The sequence below is a fragment of the Struthio camelus genome, chromosome 11 (assembly GCF_040807025.1).
Source record: "Struthio camelus isolate bStrCam1 chromosome 11, bStrCam1.hap1, whole genome shotgun sequence".
NCBI lineage: Eukaryota > Metazoa > Chordata > Aves > Struthioniformes > Struthionidae > Struthio > Struthio camelus.
In genome coordinates, this window is record NC_090952.1 from 6,921,009 (window position 1) to 6,940,038 (window position 19,030).

Genomic DNA, 19,030 nt, shown 5'->3' on the forward strand with positions numbered 1-19,030 from the left:
GATCACAAGAGTATCTAAGCCCTTAATCTTAATTGTGATTAAACCAACAATCAAGGTATATCCAATTTTCAGAGGAATTCACTAACCTTTAAACTCTATTGCTCAGCAAAGAGCTGTGATCCATATGCACAAAAAGATCAAGAAAAATATATCAAGCAGGACCTCCAACAAAAACTTCATGCAGCTAAGCAACACATACAATTCAAAATGGCATTTCTAAAACATAAACACTTCAGTTACGCAGTGTCTGTCTGCAGTTGCTTAGGTGGTATGCAATCATTAATCTACATGTGAGATTAATGTGAGATATCTAAGCTTTTACATCTGGAGTATACACTGAAATGATGCATCCTTGTTCATTTTGAATGACTTACAGAGCTAGTTACATTTTGGAATGGCATTACTTATTACTATTTGGAGCCAAGATTGTAGGAACCTTATTACTTAAAGGAACAAGCACTGGTTCTGTGATGAAAACGTATGCTAGCTGCTTTCCTCTTGTAGTTAAAGGGTACATATACTTTCTTGTCCATTCTGTAACAAACTCCGTTCTGAGAGGATATCACAACAGATGGAGAGCCTTCATTAAGATCCATCTTGCGTGTTCGTGGTCTCGTAAGCCACAATAAAATACAGTCACTATAATGCAGGACAGACTCTGTACTGTCCACATACACACAACAACCTCTTCTACCTGACAATATGAAAGAACAGTTAAATTTGTGGGATAGAAATAAGAGTCTGCCTGGAATACAACTTCTGTGTATGGCAAGAACATCACACAGTAAAGGCAATCAATTCTTGTGTTACCTCATGAAACAGACTATGCTAAAGAATGTCTGAAAGATTCAATAGTGGGCACCCAATAATCCCACCTACCCATCCTCTGGACAAATTAGTTACAGAAAGAGGGAGCTCTACACTCCATGATTCAGAAAGGAAACTAAGTATCACTACAGAATTTGCGGTTTATTTTCATGGTCCTGCTGGAAAGAATTGATTTAACCTGGATTTCACATGCAGGCTCTTTGAGTTCTCAACTAGTACATCTCCTTTTTGAGTGGTAGAACATATTCTTATTATTGTCAGCGTTGGTTTTGTAATAGATTTTAAATTACTGAGATTTCAGAATAACAAGATCCTCCTTTAGTGCTTGAGCACTCCTTCCTGGCATATACAACACTGATGCAGCCCATACCTGAGTACTATACTGCCACTACTTTGATAAAGGTTTAAAAAAAAAAAAGTTAACACTAATAAAATGAAAGATGACTGTCAGTAACATCTAAAAAAATGTCAATATGAGGTAAAAGGGCAAATAAGATCACCCTGCTCCCACCAGTTCATTTTCTATTACTGACAATTTTTCAAAAGGATTTGTTAACAATCAAAATTTAAGAAACAGGGAATTGGAATGATGAAGGCTTCATGGAAAATTGACAGCAGTACTTCTACTGCTGTACTCTTAGGAAAAATAAAGATGAAGGATGAAAGAGAAGCCCAGTGCAGAACTGGCACCTCTGATACATCTGCTCTTCTTCTAGAAAAGCTCAGTTCTGCAAGTGACAATAGTTCAGTTACCACTGCTCCTCCAGCTCACGAGGCTATGCCATACCTGTCAACAAGGAGTACAATTTGGCATGTGCTTGCTTTTCATGGGCTGAACATGATTCAACTAAGGTGTTTACACTAAATTCACCCAATTAAACAGGGTAAATAGTTTTTAGAAGGTTGATGCTGAACTTCAGTGAAAGCAAGAGCAGGCCCTTCAGCTGCGTGTTTCAAAATTTAAAAAAACATCTCTCTTCCTTCACGGATTAATGGTCAGATTTTCCAACAGAACTGACCTCAGCTGACAGCATGTCATGTACTGACCGTCCTTTTCTCAAGAGTGGTACAGCTGATTTTGAGGGGAACGGGCGTGTTTGTGAAGTCTGGCTTGCGCAAAGGGTCAGTAACACCTCTGGAATATCGCATCAATCCACCATTAACATATCGTTCACTAATAAAGTCCCTAGCCAGCCATTCCACTGAAATTCCACGCAGGCAGTTAGAAAGGTAGAGGCAAGAAGCATTCCTCGACCTGCTGCTTATTGATGTGCTATCAGAACGGCCAGCCGGAGGCAAGGAAACGAAACCTCCATCGCCTCAGCCAGAGTGGAACACGCTAAGCTCAGGTGCTTTTTTCTCTTCAGAAACAAAATCCCAGAAAGTAAACTTTGAATGATTTGCAGACTTTAGAGACGGACAGATTTGTTTTTTTCTTATCTCCATACTACAGGAAGAAAAACTTTATGAGTTGGGGTCATAATATATTTATAAAAACAATCACACGTATAAATGTCTTCAGTATGAGTGATTGCTGTATAGGCCAGTTTTAATCTATCAGTTGTTTGGGGAACTGAAGTTTTAATAGTTGTCATGAAAACTTTTAATTGCACACTTTGCAATTGTGGTTATAATGTCACTACTAGAAATGCGCCTTAGAACAGCACACACACTATAGCACTATCATCTACACTGCCTGTCAGACAAAACTGTAATAGTTTCAATGGTTATCACTATACTTGTTATTATGACTAGATTTTCCTAAACCACTTGTTAGAAAATTAAACAATTTTCTTCCCCAAAGATATCAAAGTACATTTCACACATACAGCCCTCCACTTCAACAAAAAGCTGTGGCAACTCCTACAGGCACTGGCTAAGTAGATAAATTATACATAATATCTTAACAGTTGGAGGAAAAAAATGGAAAATTATAACATCAGAGTTCAGTTATCACCATTTTGGCAACCAACCTCTTTGAAGTATGCCAAAGAGCAAAGCTCGCTTGCTGCCAATACATTGCAGACCTTTCCTGTTCTGTCCTTATCACCCCTTGTAGAAAACGCTCAAATACAAACCGCCATATGGATGAGACTTCTGGACGTCTAGTCCCCTGCTTCAGAGCTGCTTCCCTCTTCCCGCCATCCCAGGAAGTCAGAGAGGGCACGTGGTAACACCACAGTTTCACAAGCACTTTAAACAGGCACAAGAAACAGAGTATCCCTTCTTCTACCACCAGCAACTCCTTGCTGACCCCTCACAGTGTCAATATGGACAGTAAAAGGGCAGCTTGGGGCTGGGGGGGGTTATTCGTTTGCTTTGACAGCAATGCCCACTAACAGTGTTCATGGGACTGCGGTGTAAGTCACTGCTGTACACTGAAGATGGAGCGGCTCTGTGGCTGCAGCTTTCACATCTGCAATAGAACCAAATGGGTAAAGCTCTGAAGCTACTCACATGCCAGATTTGAGCAGAAAACGACACGCGCATGGCCAAGAAATGGTCAGAATGGCTTCCTAATCTGGAAGGCTCAGATTAACAGTAAATTAGCTCTCAAAAAAGATCCACCCCAAAATTCTCATGGCTTCAAACTACTTGAAAAAATACGGTTCCTTTTTAAAACACCCACATGATTGCACAAAATGGGAGGCATACAAGTCAGGGTGTGGAAGATCATCTGAATCTGCCATTTTAGCTATCTTATTCTCACTTTGGTGCTAAAAATCTGCAGTCCTACCCAACAATCTTATCCTTCCATGTAAATCTTTTTAAACAAAATGCCTTATTCAAAGCTTACTATTGTTAGCAGATATCAAATCAGTACAGCAATCCGCCATCAGCGTATCTTGATCTAATTATGTTCTGGAAAGAATCGAAATAGATCTAAAGAAAATTCAGATAATGAAACAGGCAAAACAAGAAAGGGAAAGGAGGAGCATAAACAAAAGATAAAAGAAGAACAGAGAAAGAAGGATAAAGCTTTGAGATACAAAAAATAGGATTAGGTGATAGGGAAATTGTGGGGGGTAAGAGCAGAGGCATCCCATACAGGAAGAGAAAGACCAGAGATTAAAAACATTAACATCATCTAATGCATGCTAGAATATTAAATGACATTCGCCGAGATGTGAAAATTCCGTTTAGGATGAGAAGTCAAACAATGCATCTGATCTGAAATCTATAAACAGCTAACATTCATTTGTAGTACGTCAATGGATTTCAAATACAGTTGACAGAGATGAAACTTCACCCTCCCATGGATCCACCTATGACTGACAGCTCTGCATAATGTATTTAGCAATACTTAGGAATTTAACACCTAGAATAATGCTCACGAATAAGCCAAAAATGAAGAGAACGTTTCCAAGATGCGGGGAATACTTCCAGTATAAGCAACATATCTTGTTTAATTTGAATGATGCTCAGTGGAGTCCATAAAACTATCCTTTCTCTGTAGGACAATTCACTATTGAAACATCTGTGGGCTTTCAAAAAACTGTATTACAATGTATTTTCTTTCAGCTACAGAAAAAAGGAAAAAGAGTATCTTCTGAGTGTTTTTAACAGTAAAGGGTCACACCAATCACAGAAGGCCCTACTTTTTCTGTGCCCTGTCCCATGATGCGACTTTCCTCAACATTCTCGGGATCCTGTGGATTAAGAAATAAAGAAATCTGTAAATATTACAAAATTAATTATAAAGATTTTGCTACACTTGTCACTAAAAATTCTTTTCTCCAGAAAAATAGAAGAGGAATATCTTCCCTCTATTCAAATACACACTTAGATTCCTTTAGTACTGGAATTAGAAGGGATGTGTGAATATGAATAGTGTAAACAGTGTAAAAACGCAAAGGATACTGAATGAAAAACCACACCTTTGTAAAGGGAAACAACTCATTATAATTTGCACCTCTTTTGCAAGCATAACCCTTGACAAATAGTTCACTGCAAGGAAATGTATCTAAGCTGAAAATATGAAGCAGAACGCGCTCCACAAACTGTAACTAGACAGCCATACAGTGGCAATTCTCAAGTCATAGGGTACGATTTACTCCTCCCAGGTTAATATCAAGCTCTTAATAATGACATACGCAAACATCTTCAGAAACATTTGTCTCAGTAGGAAGGCTTATATTAACCTAGAGAGCAACCAGTGTGCATCAGGCTCTTGACAGACATGCATCAGGGCAGTTCTGATGCACTGAACTTACCGAAACTGCTGCCACTGAAAAGAGACTACTATATAAGTTGTTTCCAGGGGAGGGCTCACACCTTTCAGGCACATAAAGGCCTTCTTCAGTTTGAAATAGAAGCCAACAATATTACTAGGCTCTAACTAAAGACTTTTTTCCACTACTTTTTCAGTCATTTCTTTTATACTTCTGGCACCATCTTTGTTAGGAAGTTTTATTGTCTGCTTTATAAAAATTATCAGTTTGCAAAGGCCACCAGATGAAGAGATCTCTTTAAATCACTCCACATGTGGAGAGTGTAAACATGTTCATTACAGAATCAGAGTCTTAATTTCTCCTGTGCTGGAAGACCACTTGTAAGCATCAGTAAGGGAAAAACTTTGAGATAGGAGCTCAGCTAAACTCAAAACAGACTATTTAAAAGGTGTTCTAATTCTGGAGTTACTCCCTTGCAATTACTCAATTTGGCTGCATTCCTTAGTTTGAGAAGTTACAACGAGATTTTTTAGAATCGGAGAAGTTGGGAGATTAATAAACACATGTACTTATAGTTTGATCACAAAACCACAAAATATACTCTTTGCATAAGTATCATTTTAAAAGCAGAAAAATACCTTTGAAAGTTAAACACTGATATCATAGTAAACTTCCTTTTTTTTTTTTTTTTTTTTTTTAAAAGAAGGTCTACATACTAAGCTACTAAATACAAGCTACTGCTACCTCATCTCACAGTAGTGGAATTGCTGTAGAAGATCGGGGAAGGATAATAGGATACATATAAGTTCGTAAAAAAGAAAGCACATGAACTACCAGAAAGGTGGGGTTGCCTGCATGGTCAGCCCTTCATTTGAATGCAAATGTAATTATGAGGCAGGCAGTTAGGCTGACGTCAGACAAGATCTTGGTAAACCATTACCACCAGCACCTGGTAACACAGTTGATAATAAAAGAGGATGAAGTAGAAGATTCCAAGCAGAGTGCCATTATTAGAGAAAACCAAACACAATTATCTTTAAGCCGTGAAAGAAAATTCAGATGAACAGGATGTTGTGACAACATATTTACAGCCTGTGACAATCATGTATGTGAGCTCTCTCTTGGATAACGAAACCAACATGTATCCTGGATCTGCAAGGGGTAACCACAACCTGCCCGTGCAAAACTTTGTGTCTACTCCACCCTATTCAGATTACATGGGATATCATCATGTGCCAACTCTGGACAACCACGGACAGGCCGCGGGAACCTGGGGATCTCACTACGGCCCACAGAGGGAGGACTGGAACGCTTATGGCCCAGGACCCTCCAGCACCGTTCCTCCTGCACAGATCAATGGCTCGTCTCCTGGGCAGGTCTCCTACAGCTCCGCTGATTACAGCTCCCTCCATCCTGCTGGATCTGGGGGGTTACCTCCTGCAGATACAACTAATACACAGCAAATCTCTCCCAACAGCCAAAGGTACAGCTCTTACGAATGGATGAGGAAAACGGTACAAGCTAACACTACCGGTAAGTATGTATTAAACTTTCTTCCTCAGAAAGCATTTTCTGCTATCATTGATCTTATAAATAATTAACTTTACTTGAAGCACATAAGTTGGTGGATCATTTATGACATTTATTTAACCTACTACCTTTTAATGCAGTTTTAACTGAATTTGCACTAGCTTCACTTTCATCCCATAAATGTTTCAATGGTTACAATAGTGGAATGGCTCGTGTGTTCAGATACAGCTGCATCTCACTCAGGTTTAGCAACCTTTATTCTAACACTGTGCAAAGCGTTTTGGTTGTAAAATATGACAGACGTGAAAATAGTAAAGAAAACTGAATGCAGCAACAATACATGCAGTTACATGCAAAAGTAGTACAAAATTATTTTGTGCAGCAAGTTAAATATCAATATAACAATAGCTTGACTTTAGAAAAGACTTACAGATTTTCAATATTTTTTGAAAATCATGTGCTATGATCAAACTGTAGTGCTTATGCAGTTTTCTGCTGCTGTTCTTATCTTTCTTACGTTTCTACAAAGATTTCTTGGGTGTGAAGATATACTCCCAGATTAGTAATTTGACTAAAATTATAATTTTTAGTGTAGACTATTTTGTTTGCTCCTCAGTGAGGTTTCCTTTTCATTAAGTTTCAAATCCATTTTTATAATAATTTTCTCCTCTGTCAGAATTTTGCAGTTTGCCACAATTAGACAATTAAAAATCACTTTGTTCCAAGTGTTACTCATTGATGTGCCGGTTTCTGTCACAAACTGCATGCCAGAAGAACCTTTCCGCGTATACGCCTGAGGTGTAAATTGGGTGTAGCAAAGTTTGCTAAATCTATTGTTAAGGTTGAAAGTAGTAAGTGTGTGTTAGAGCGCATCAAAGAAAACGCTCTAAAGGACAGTTACAACTGGAGCAATCTTCGAAGACACAGAAAATCAGCAGTATCACTGGAAAAACAGTTCTCCTTCAAATGGTTATCACTCAAGAGCAAGATTAGTTTTATAATTGATTCTTAGTTATAAAGTAGATACACACTTCTTTCCACTGTTACTAAAGATAAAATCCCTAGGGAGCATTATCATGCCATCCTGCCACGTGGAGCCTCTACAATGTTCTTCAAAGTCAGACAGATTTATAGTCTGTTTTTTCCCTTACGTATACTCATGTAAATCAGCAGTAACTTCATTAACATCATTGGAGTTTTCCAGGTGTAAAAGGTGATGCAAGACCTGAGCGTGGACCAAAATCCATTGTGACTACTCTGAATGTCAACAGGGCAACCCCATCTCTGTCAAGGTGTCACTGACGTTTAAATATATTAGTATTTTTAAAGAATAAAATAGATTTAAAATCTAAATCCTAGTTTGATGCTGCATAGGCATGGAAGACACTGCAAGGTTTCACACATGCTTGCTCAACTTCATGAAATGAAGATGCAATTCAGAAAAGCATCTCTAGCCTGAAAAGCACTTCCACACAATTTACACACACGCTGCAATACTTTATGAACAACACCAGACAGGTGAATTGGGGCCTGTCAGTATTTAAATGTCCTGTGGCTTTACATTCCTAGAGCCCAATCTTTTGAAGTGTTAAAAACAGTTCAGAACCTCGCAGAATTGGGCCCAAGACATGAATCTGCTTTTTTTTTTTTTTAAAAAAAAAAAAAAAACACACTTTGAGAAAGCAAAGCACGTGTGATATTTTGCAAAAACAGGCGAAGTACCCAATCAATCTGGATTGTTATTGGAGATTTTTAAAAATAATGTTAAGTGTAAAAAGTGATAAATTGTACTAGCAACCATGATGATAATACTGACAAATAAAAAGGTCTGTGTAAGGAAAAGGAATGTAAATAACTATAACAGACTAAAATTATGCATGTAACAACTACATGTTAACTTATCAATATTTTCTCTAGAAGATAACAATAAAAACCTTTCAGTTGCCATTGTAGCTCTTTGAAACATATATTTGCTCCTTGTTTTTCCTTACACCCCAAATACTATATATGCTAGTTAAGCAGCTGTTGGCTCCTTCCCATCAACATTATCCCTGCTCTAAAATTATTTCAGAATTATAAATATATATTTTAAAGCTTAGGGCGATATATATATGTATGTACATGCTTAACTTCACTTGTGCTGTAAAGATAGACGTATGTGAGCATCTTGCGATAACAGAAATCAAAACACACCTAATTAAATGAGGGAGCCTACTTAAATACTGTCCTAAAGATAATGGATTTTTGTTTTAAGTTATCAGAATATATTTTCCTCAGTTTACACTATATTAAATACTTTACATTCTGCTTCAGTGCATTTGGCATTTTATATAAGAAATTAAACTGCAGCAAAAGTGAAACCAAAATTTACTTGACAAAGACAATTCTCAGGATGAAATAATATCATGAAGGTAGAAATACTCTTTTGTCTTTTCAATAGATAGAATTTACTCTGAAATTTTGATTAATATATTCCCTTATTAAAAAAAACCCTGCATATTCAGAACCAAATATTTTTTCAAATATACAGAAATTGCAGGCATGTTATACAATGAAAAAAATTTAAAAAACAGACATTCTAAGTGGGCTTCACAAGAACGTCTTTCAAGACGGACTACCAACATCGGAAAAAGAACATTTTCAGAATTCCTTCTTGTCTCATCCTGTTTTCACTAAAATCAAAGACAAAATGTTTAACAACTTCAGCTATGTAAGAGCAGAACTTGAGTCCAATTTGTTTCTAAAACCAGTATAATCAATAGTGTAAAATGTGGAATTTTATGAGAGCGCGCCTTCAAGGCATGGCACTTACTGAAAAGATGATATTTAAACAAAGGTCTAGAAAAAGATTTTTAATCTTTTAAAACTTCACGTGAAACTTCATCTGGAGGCGGCCCTTCTCAGAAAGGGAACAGACTCTAAAGGGACTACAGAGAAGGATAAGATTACTTTTGTATTTTGAAAGACCAGACACAGATAACTTTTTTCTTTAACTATACTCCAGTACGTTTTATGTCTTTGTTTAAACAAGCTGTGATGTACAAGTAATTCAGATTACATCACATCACAGCAAAAACACACTAGAAAGTAAAACAGAAGAGCAACTATAAGGAAAAAAGGCCAAGCCTCTGCTCTAATGCTAATTTATTTTGCTTTGTAAACTAGTTGTGACATCTATTTTTCTCTGGCCTACATTGTCTTAGGTTTTGAGGCCTATCTGTCATATTGAGGCAACAGACCCTTTCAACACTTCTCTTTGCTTTGATATGCAGTCTTGTCTCTTCCTTCTCCCTCTTTTCTTCAGGAGTTATATTGCCGGAAAGGGTGATGATTTTCACAGCAAATAAAGAGGCCTTCCCCAAGCTTTATTGTCTTCAGAAGAAACGCTCTGTGAATTTTATGACCAAAGGGAATGGGGAAAACTGCTCCTTTTCTCCACCCCCTCAAATCATGGTTATATTTGCTGATTATAGAGAAGCCGGAATAACCCTGTTGAATTTTAACTTGTTTCCAGAGATTACCTTCTAAGCCTTCACTTTACAAGGAACGTGACTATCTAGACTATTGTTAAAATTGTAACTATCACTTTGTGCAAATATTTCAAAGCCAACAATTCGTACCTTTAAAAAAAGTAAACTTAGTTTGATGAATGTTTTAGCCCTGCAAATTTAAGCAGGAAATCTTTGCACAACAGAAGTCAAAGCCACTTTAGGAAATCATCCTTAATTACATGTATTTCAAAATGTCTTAAGCCATGTCTACCTTGGGCATTCAGATGAAATCATCTCTGTCTACCCTCACTGTTAGTCCAAAATTAAGAGGAACTGAAGAAAGAAATATTCCTTCATCTATTTCTGTCCTTTTTTCTCCTCCTAAGATAAAAGAGTCTGACATTTGTTTAGGGCTTGTAAATTCCAAACCAATTGGCTTGTGTTTCTGAATGTGAAAGGGGTTCTTGATAAGATCTCCTTGTCGCTCTTTTGTGTGGCGTGTGCTTCATCTTAACACCTCAATGGATTTTAGGGAGCCACTTTAAAGGAGTCTTTGTCCTACAGTTTGTCCCAGAAAACTCACATCAAAAAAAACCTGGGAAGATCAGAAGAAAAGGAGAACTATCCAGTTGACCGTTGAAAGTGCAAAAGAGAACAAATAAGTTGAGAAGTGAGCTATCTGTATTATTATCAGATGAAGAATACTTTTTAAAAAGTTTAAGCAGTGAAAGATATCTTGCAATATCAAGCAATGTTTTATGTTACCATTCAATATATCTAAGAATATTTGTTTTATATATTAGAGATAGGATGATACTGAAATCCTTTTACAAGCATTTTATTGCCTAGTCTTACAAATTGCCAAGTGCCTTCAGCTCCAAATGGAAACTGAGCACACTCAGCAATGCCAACAATAGCTCAGCAGGCACTTACCACCTAACAAGATTGGATCTTTTTTGGAAAAAAATATTATTGAACTCATAAGCATGTCCTATAGCCAAACAAGAGAGCAAATACACACTTTTAGTGGGACATTTCTTTGAGTCAGAGACATGCGACTTCAAAATCTCAGATACAGAACTAGGACAAGGTGCTTGCTACTAAACAAATCATGACTGAACTTCAGTCTTAAAGCTATTTCTGAAGCTAAGTCTGTGTATGCACAGAAATCACTTCAATGAGCACTGAAATGAAACCCATCTGAGCTCAAATATTGCCAGTACCAATTAGGAACTGCTATGAATTATTTCTTATAAAATGCTGCTGGTTTTCACTGAAAAGCTTTCTATTTAAATGCATTTTGAGAGAGAGAGAGAGAGAGAGAGAGAGAGAGAAAGAGAAAGAGAAATAATTATGACAGCCAACACTTTCTCACAACATTTGGAACAACTACTACTTCTCCCATATGCACTCATACAGCAAATAATCCCATGAGTACTCTGTAGTTTAATAATGTCTGTAAAATGTTTGAGATGTTTGAAAGAAAGATGCTACAGAAAATCAAATTCAACATATTAATATTTCTTTCTTAAACAGGTAAAACAAGAACAAAAGAAAAGTACCGAGTTGTTTACACAGACCATCAGAGACTAGAATTAGAGAAGGAATTTCACTGCAACAGATATATTACAATAAGGAGAAAGTCAGAACTTGCAGCAAACCTGGGACTATCTGAAAGACAGGTACACAGAGACTATCCCTCATTCTTATGCATCCATTCGCCAGACACTGCTACTGTCAGAGGAGATGCGCAGTATTCATGTTCTCTATGCAACAGTAGTGCCAAGGCAACCATGACAGAGTTTGTGAGCATATTTGACACACAGAAACTACACTACATAAATACAAATTAATAGGCTAATTTGACAGAAACCTGCAATTTTAGGCAACAAGAGATTAGGAATTCATTTGTAATAGAAGCAGGGAAAAGCAGCTATTCTTACTTGCATAACAGTTTGCTAAACAGCTAGAATCTAAAGAGTCCAGCTCTTATTGTCATAACTATTAGGGATATAGGTAAGATATCGCCCATTTTATTCCTCCTTGGAATCGTACAAAATGGTGGCCAGAAAAGATCCAAAGCACTGACGACATTTCAGCTGTAAGCCAGAAAAATGAAAACTCAGCATTCAAAGAGCAATCTAATGAGCTATCTGTGTATATTAAAACTTTATTACCACTACTTCCAGAGGCCACATTCTTCCCCAGTGAGTGAGACTTCAGCACATGTTTTAAGGAGTCTTTTACGGCCTTTGATTTTCAAGTCAGGAATTTTTTGATATTGTTTTCACAGGTAGCACAAACACTTATTATGTGCAGGTACCTTTAGGCTATAGGATTTGGTGCCAAATCTTTAAGCCTATTATAGACATATATGTAGCCAAGATAAGAAATTTTCAAGTGCCTGCTTAGATCCATTGCTAATTTGGACAGCACTTCACTATCCGCTCAACTTAAGCGCACATTGAAGAGCTGTTCTGAATAAAGACACTGAGTAGGGGCCCAGGTATCTTAGCTGTGTTCATACAAAGACTAGAAGGATTCCGGATAAAGCATATCCTAAAAATCACTGCATTGGAGAGCACGCTTATGAAGCATAGCTCTGCAGTCTGCAAGTATAACAACTGTTGAATTCAACCCTCCTAATACAACAGGCTTTCAATAGTTCTGCTACAGCTGGAGGATAAAGGAAGATTTGGCGATTCTGAATAAAGCATCTCAAACTTTAGCAACCAGACTTATTGCCCCCCAGGTAGATTTAAGTAAGAGATCTTTCTTTTTAGAATGTTAAAAACTTTTGTTCTTTCTGAATATATCCAGTTCTCTAAAATATTCTCCTTCATGACCTCCTCTTCTTCTGCATTCAGTCTGTGCAAGAACATGGAACAGAAAGGGACCAACTGAGGCAGGAAAGCATAACAATGCATAGGCGTGCAATGACATTTTTGGATCAGCACTGGATTTTTATAAATAATTATTTCTAAATATTTTACTGCAGTGATGTTCAGTCTCAGATCTAAGAAGTGCATAGATTACAGCCCACAAATTTAAAGTGCCCTCTGAAAGATAATGAAGAAAAACAAGTCTATCATCGATGGACGTAAATTTATTATACAGTAGCTCCATTGGGAAATTCTTGGAGAATTGCAATTGTAAAAGATTGAAAACCCCTGCTTTAACGTTTAGAACACAAACATGCCTGGAGTAACCAGTAATACTGCCAAAAATCAGCAGTTAGTTTCTTCTTATATGCTGTTGCTTTTCTCTTAAAGCTCTCTAATTTCTGACTAGTAAACTACCTTCAGACAGAACGTAGACAAAACCCGTAATAATCCAGCTACATTTCTACAGGACTCATCACTGACAAAGCTAAATGTTTTTTAGCGGTTTTTTTTACTACCTGTAAGGTAGTAAAATAATAAACATGTTGGAAAATAATGAAGAGATTTTTAATATAAAGCAATGCTACATCTTTCTATACGGTATTGTATTCAGCATACCTTAAAGGATATAACATAAACTGTAAAAATGAGAACATAGGTAATTAATGGTCAGGAAAAAAAGAGGGGGGCTCTTGTGCTTATTCACACTTTCACATATGAAAGGAGAGTACAGATACTTGAACTGAAAGTAGAATGCAGACAGACAGGAGTCAATACCTTTTTATACGCATAATTAACCTAGGAAATTCACTGTCATTTAGTAGCACTGATATATCTATATATACACATGCTATATATATTTCATATATTATTACATATATATAGGTCTAATGTCTAGTAACAAAAAATTTCAAAAATGTTTAAACACACAATGAAAATATACATACACAAATTATTCATAATGTAAGCATAGAAGAAAATAAACTCTCATTATTTGGGTCTCAGTTAAACTCTTACAGGAACGAAGAAGAAACTTTCAAAATTATTCCGTAATTGCATCTTCCTTAAAGCATGATACATGCCACTGTCAAAGCTTAGATGAGGAACTAGACAGACCTTGAGTCTAAAAGAGTAAGAGGATTCCTATGTTCCTAAATACAACACAGCAAGCTCAATTTAGACCCGGTCTGAGAAAACAAAATAGTTTTCTATTGGTTTTGATGCAGAAAATGAATAACTAAAGTAATTAGAGTAACTAAAAAATTTTCACTGCATAAATCCAGTATTTTTTCTATATTTTCATTGCTACTGTTATTGCAACACGTTGACTACTACTTTAAATTAATCAAACATCCTTTATAACTTTGCAGGTGAAAATTTGGTTCCAAAATCGCCGAGCCAAGGAGAGAAAAATGATCAAGAAGAAAATCTCTCAGTTTGATGGCAGTGGCGGCTCAGTTCAGAGTGACTCTGGTTCACTCAGCCCAAATGAAATATCTAGTTCTCTGTTCCCACCACCACACAGAATAAATGCATTACAGCCTATTGACGTTCATCAAGTCATAGTCTCAGAATGACCAGAAAGAAAAAGAAAGGAGGGACAAAAATATAATTTTTTCCCCCTCTTGAAAATTCAACTTTGCAAAGGACTATTCTCATTCAACTGTCTTCAGAGTGCTGATTTCTACGTACAGGATCTGGGTTTATTATCAAAATATTTTAATTATTACAAAAATCTTAGGGAACTCTTGCTGCTAAGATTCATCACTCAAAGTCTTTGAGCGGGAGGTAGTTTGCTTCAGATACTGACACAAAGAATGACACAACTGAAGATCCAAGTAAATGTAGTTCTAGTCTGATTATATATATGCAGAAAATTGTCAGTGAACTGATTAAAATAGAGTACTATTTCAGAAAATACTAGATGCTGGGTGTATTTGCTTCCTTACTTTTTATATAACTAAACTGTAGCTGTTTATAAATATTCACATTTAGGGTGTCGAAAAGAATGCCATGCTTTAAAAACAACAAAAACACATTTTAATTACTTCACAAAACATAATATAATGTTGCAACACCAACATGTTGCATTTAATTAACTAAAGCACATCTTCTTTGCCCTATGTAATTTTACTGAGCGTGTCAATCTTCTAAGCAATAATTACAGTTACATAATATCATACCAAACCTGCCAAGATTTGTTCAATTTTAAGAAATGCAGCAACCTGCCATATATATCAGTAAATATCAAATGGCTTGAAAGATGTAAATATTACTGCAGTCTTCAACAAATGCATATATTATTGCTCAAAAATGAGAGGAGAAACATGAGAACAGAACTGTTAGAACTATCAAACCACCAAAAAGAAAAAAAAAAAACAGAAAGAAAAAAAGTGTAAAAGTGCTTAATTGTGTCTAAACTTTTAAGTCAAAGAGTAGTCCTAGGCCACTAATTTTATACGTAATGCTTACTCTGGTCTAGAGGCAAAAAATATCCCCAAACAGTTGGCACTACATTTCAAAGCCATTATCAAGCAGCTTAGTACTCACAAGCAGTCACAGCAACACTGTAATTAAAGAAGCAACCTCTCCATGTGCACACCTGAAAGAGTGCAAATTAGGGGTAAGTGTGCCCACAGTGCGGTCAGCTTTTATTATTGGTCCATGCAGGCAGGTGAGAAGGTAGCAATGGTATCTAGAAGACAACTGGTGAGAGTAAAGAAGGTATGAGGAAAATCCAAAGTGCTAAAAAAACCTACAGTAGTCCTATTCACAGTAATTCCATAATAGGGGCTTTTCTATAGCACAGAAGTGTTCTGTTGGAAAATGTTTATTTTATTGAAAAGGTGCTCAGAAGCAAAGGTAAGAAAAAGGGAAAACAGAAACAAACAAACAGAAAATACTGTTATCTACCATCTGAATAGTCATGCATCACTCCTTATTTCAATAAGGTCGAATTCTTGGTCTCAGAAACGGCACTTCAAATTAAATTCTGCTTTTCTTAGTGTCACCTAGTGCTGACAATGTACTGAGAAGCATGGACAGAACTTGCCAAAACATTCGTTTTCCAAATTCAACAAATTAGATAACCCTTAAATTCAAAGATTGCCTCACTGTTTCCCAGTTATTTAAAAATAACTCTAATAGAGTTATTTTATCAGAGTAACTCATTAAAGTAATTCTATTAAAAACTGCTAGATTAAATTGTAGACATAAATGTCTCAGACTAAATTAGAAAGAAAATCTGTAACACAAGGTAAGATCTTACTGACTGTAAGCATTTTATGGACAATTCTCCAGCACGTTTCCAATACTCTTCTATTGATATGGATAAAATAGATGTGCATATCCTAATGTAAACATACTGCAAATAGAAAATCTTATGTATATACATATGTAACACTCAATCCTCATGAGAAACTGAGATCACATCTGGATGGCTTTAATGAATTAAGGATCTTCTAAAGCTACTTACTGATATTATAATGCATGCGTTTGGACGTTTTAGAAGACAAGCAGCATTTTACAGAACATGCACGCTTAAACATATCTACTTCTGTTTATATCATTAGAAGTGTATCTGTCAGCAAAAAGTCAGACACACACACGCTGCTCTGCTTGTTTAAAAAAAGACATATCTGTTCTATAATAGGTTGAGGAGGTTTCCTCAGTTCCACCAGCCTCTCCACCTCTGTTGTCCTTTTATACATGAATGATGCAGAGGAAAGAAAATTCTTCTTCAAAGAGGACACATGAAGAAAAAAGCAATAATGCTTTACACACACAAGGAGGAAGGGAGCAGGACCTTTACATTGCTACCTAATTCCCACACCATCAGAAGGTTCACCCTCATAGAAGAGCAGGCAACAACTTTTGTGAAGGTATCAGTGACAGAGAACTAGAGAGTGAGAGAAAACTGTTTTCTCTAGGTTCTAGACTTTTTCTGTGTTCAGCTAGTTTTCAAATCCACAAGGAAGAACAGCAAGAAAACAGCTATAAACATAGCAGCCGTTCACTATATTTGTATGCCAGAAATGCATGGCTTAAGTTAAAACTGCTTTCATTCTAATTTATTTCAATTTTTGAAATAAAAGACTAACAAAGCTATTTATCAGGTTGAAATTCAACATATTCAAAATTATCAACCTGCAGTTTGTAAACACTACAGGTTCTCTGAACTGCCAGGCAGCCAAAGAGCACCATGTTGTTCTGAGAAAGCGGGCAAAAGAGCTGCTGATACCATAGTCTGAACTTCAGAACAACCACTGTTCATAAAGGAAACATTTTAAAATGGGACTTCTATTTTAGATGCCACATGAGAGCTTGTGAATGGGACTCAGGGCATCTCCTTTAAGGCATTTAAAATTAATCTAGTTTAAAAAAACCTGTGTTCCTTTCCTCTTTCACAATCACCACCCTGAAATTTTTCTGCCAGATCTACTTTAAATCGCTTCAAAGCATACATTAATAAATATTTTTGGCAGACAGTCTCTTTCTTGCACTAGATAAAGATCATTAAGCCTAAAACTGTATCAGAAAATCTCTTCCGGCTACAGCTCAGTCAAATAACTTATTTCCCTTATCTTGTACTGTGCATAACTATTTCCATCTAGACCACAGCGTCCCTTTAAATCTAAGAATAATGGCATATCTGTTTCTCAAAATGACATGGGAAAAAAATAATTAAAACATTTTAAGCTAACCTGGATCATTTTGAGTAAACTGATGTAGATAGCAATTAAATATGCAAGCATATTACCAGATCAGGAGCCTGGTAATCCATACAGAGGTGAAATGGCAAGCAGGTGAAAGAAGAAAATTCTTATTCTCTCTCAGATGGGGTTGGGACATTGTATCTGACCACAGCCTAAGCCATTTTTTTGCCAGATAATTTGATCCCAAATCAAAATACAATTCAGAACTACATGCTGGTACATTTTAATGGCCCGTTAAAGACTAATAATTCAGGACAGGACTGCCTGACAGGAGTCCCTCCTTTATCCACATTCTGCAAAGATAAGCATGGGAACACAGGGATCAGGACATGCGGCTGGGTGGAGGCAACATTAAGAAGTCCCTATACTGCTATTACTTTTCTAGGGAGCTATTTAAAGCTCTGGTTTGACTCTTCCATATTGCATATGTAGAGGAAAACCTTCAGAAGACATGATCTAACCTCCTATTTTTAATTTGTGCATTTATGTGGCTGAAAAGAAACACTGAAGGCTATAAATAACATTTTCCAGTATTTATCTTTCCTCCTTTGAAGATTTCTCCAGGGACTTTAATTAGATGCTCCCTTAGCACCATAAGGCAATTAAAATAATAATAAATCAAACACGATCCTTCTCACCCAGTGGGTATTTTCCCCAAGCTCGCTGTGTTTCCTGTCTTTTTCACTTCATGTAAACAGAAAACCATCAAACTGCAAATCGCAATGTTTAAATTCAGCTGTTTGATTGGTTATTATGAGCTTGCAAAGTAGTGAGCCACTTTAACACCATGCTGATATCAAAAGAAAATTCTGCAATGCACAACTGTCTAATTCTAACAGCCAGCAAATCCCTTCTGACATTTCTTTGAGTCATCTTTATTCTTATGAGAACACTGTAGAGCTGCCAAAGCTTTGGGAACAACTGCCTTTCACAGTCCCACTATCTAAAAATACTTAATCAAGAAGTAAGATTTTTCCACACACTGTTCATGCTGAGACTCAATGTAGCACCACAGTGATTTGGTTTCATTAATTAACTTCTAAATATTGATCTGTGGGAGAAAAGGAAAGAGAGTAATTACAGTAGCGTAGACTAGAAATTAGAAAGGACTCTATTATTAGATATTTTTGAAATGGTAATTTCTGGAGAAGAGAGCAGAATTTAAGCCCCGATTTGACTGCTAGTAGTAGCAATATAGGCCAAATCAAAACCCTAGGTTAGAAAGCTTGTGAATCTCTTGAGACAAAGATTAATTTTGAAAATTGGATCTAATTCCACGTTAGACGTTTTCAGTACAAGAAGCACACATCTGTATATTCTTGCACAACGCAAATCTTCCCAGACATTTAAAAATACGTGTATCATAACACTAATCTCATTAAACCTCTCATATCGTCCTTAGCTTACCTTAA

General features: G+C 36.5%; 1 protein-coding gene and 1 long non-coding RNA gene across 5 annotated transcripts in view; one reads left to right on the forward strand and one right to left on the reverse strand.

Annotated features, from left to right (window-relative positions):
- LOC138068698 (uncharacterized) overlaps positions 1-19,030 on the reverse strand; it is a 152,128-nt gene that overhangs the window by 125,165 nt on the left and 7,933 nt on the right. The gene's annotated exons all lie outside the window — the stretch shown is intronic.
- LOC104150913 (homeobox protein CDX-4) lies at positions 5,753-17,009 on the forward strand. 2 transcript variants are annotated; one of them, XM_068957086.1, is made up of 4 exons: positions 5,955-6,105; positions 6,213-6,533; positions 11,558-11,703; positions 14,274-17,009. In XM_068957086.1, exons 2-4 carry the CDS (start codon positions 6,218-6,220, stop codon positions 14,478-14,480), a joined length of 669 nt encoding a protein of 222 aa, XP_068813187.1. In that variant the 5' UTR covers positions 5,955-6,105; positions 6,213-6,217; the 3' UTR covers positions 14,481-17,009. The 2 variants fall into 2 exon arrangements, with proteins under 2 accessions (XP_009683717.2, XP_068813187.1); XM_009685422.2 differs by having other exon boundaries at positions 5,753-6,533.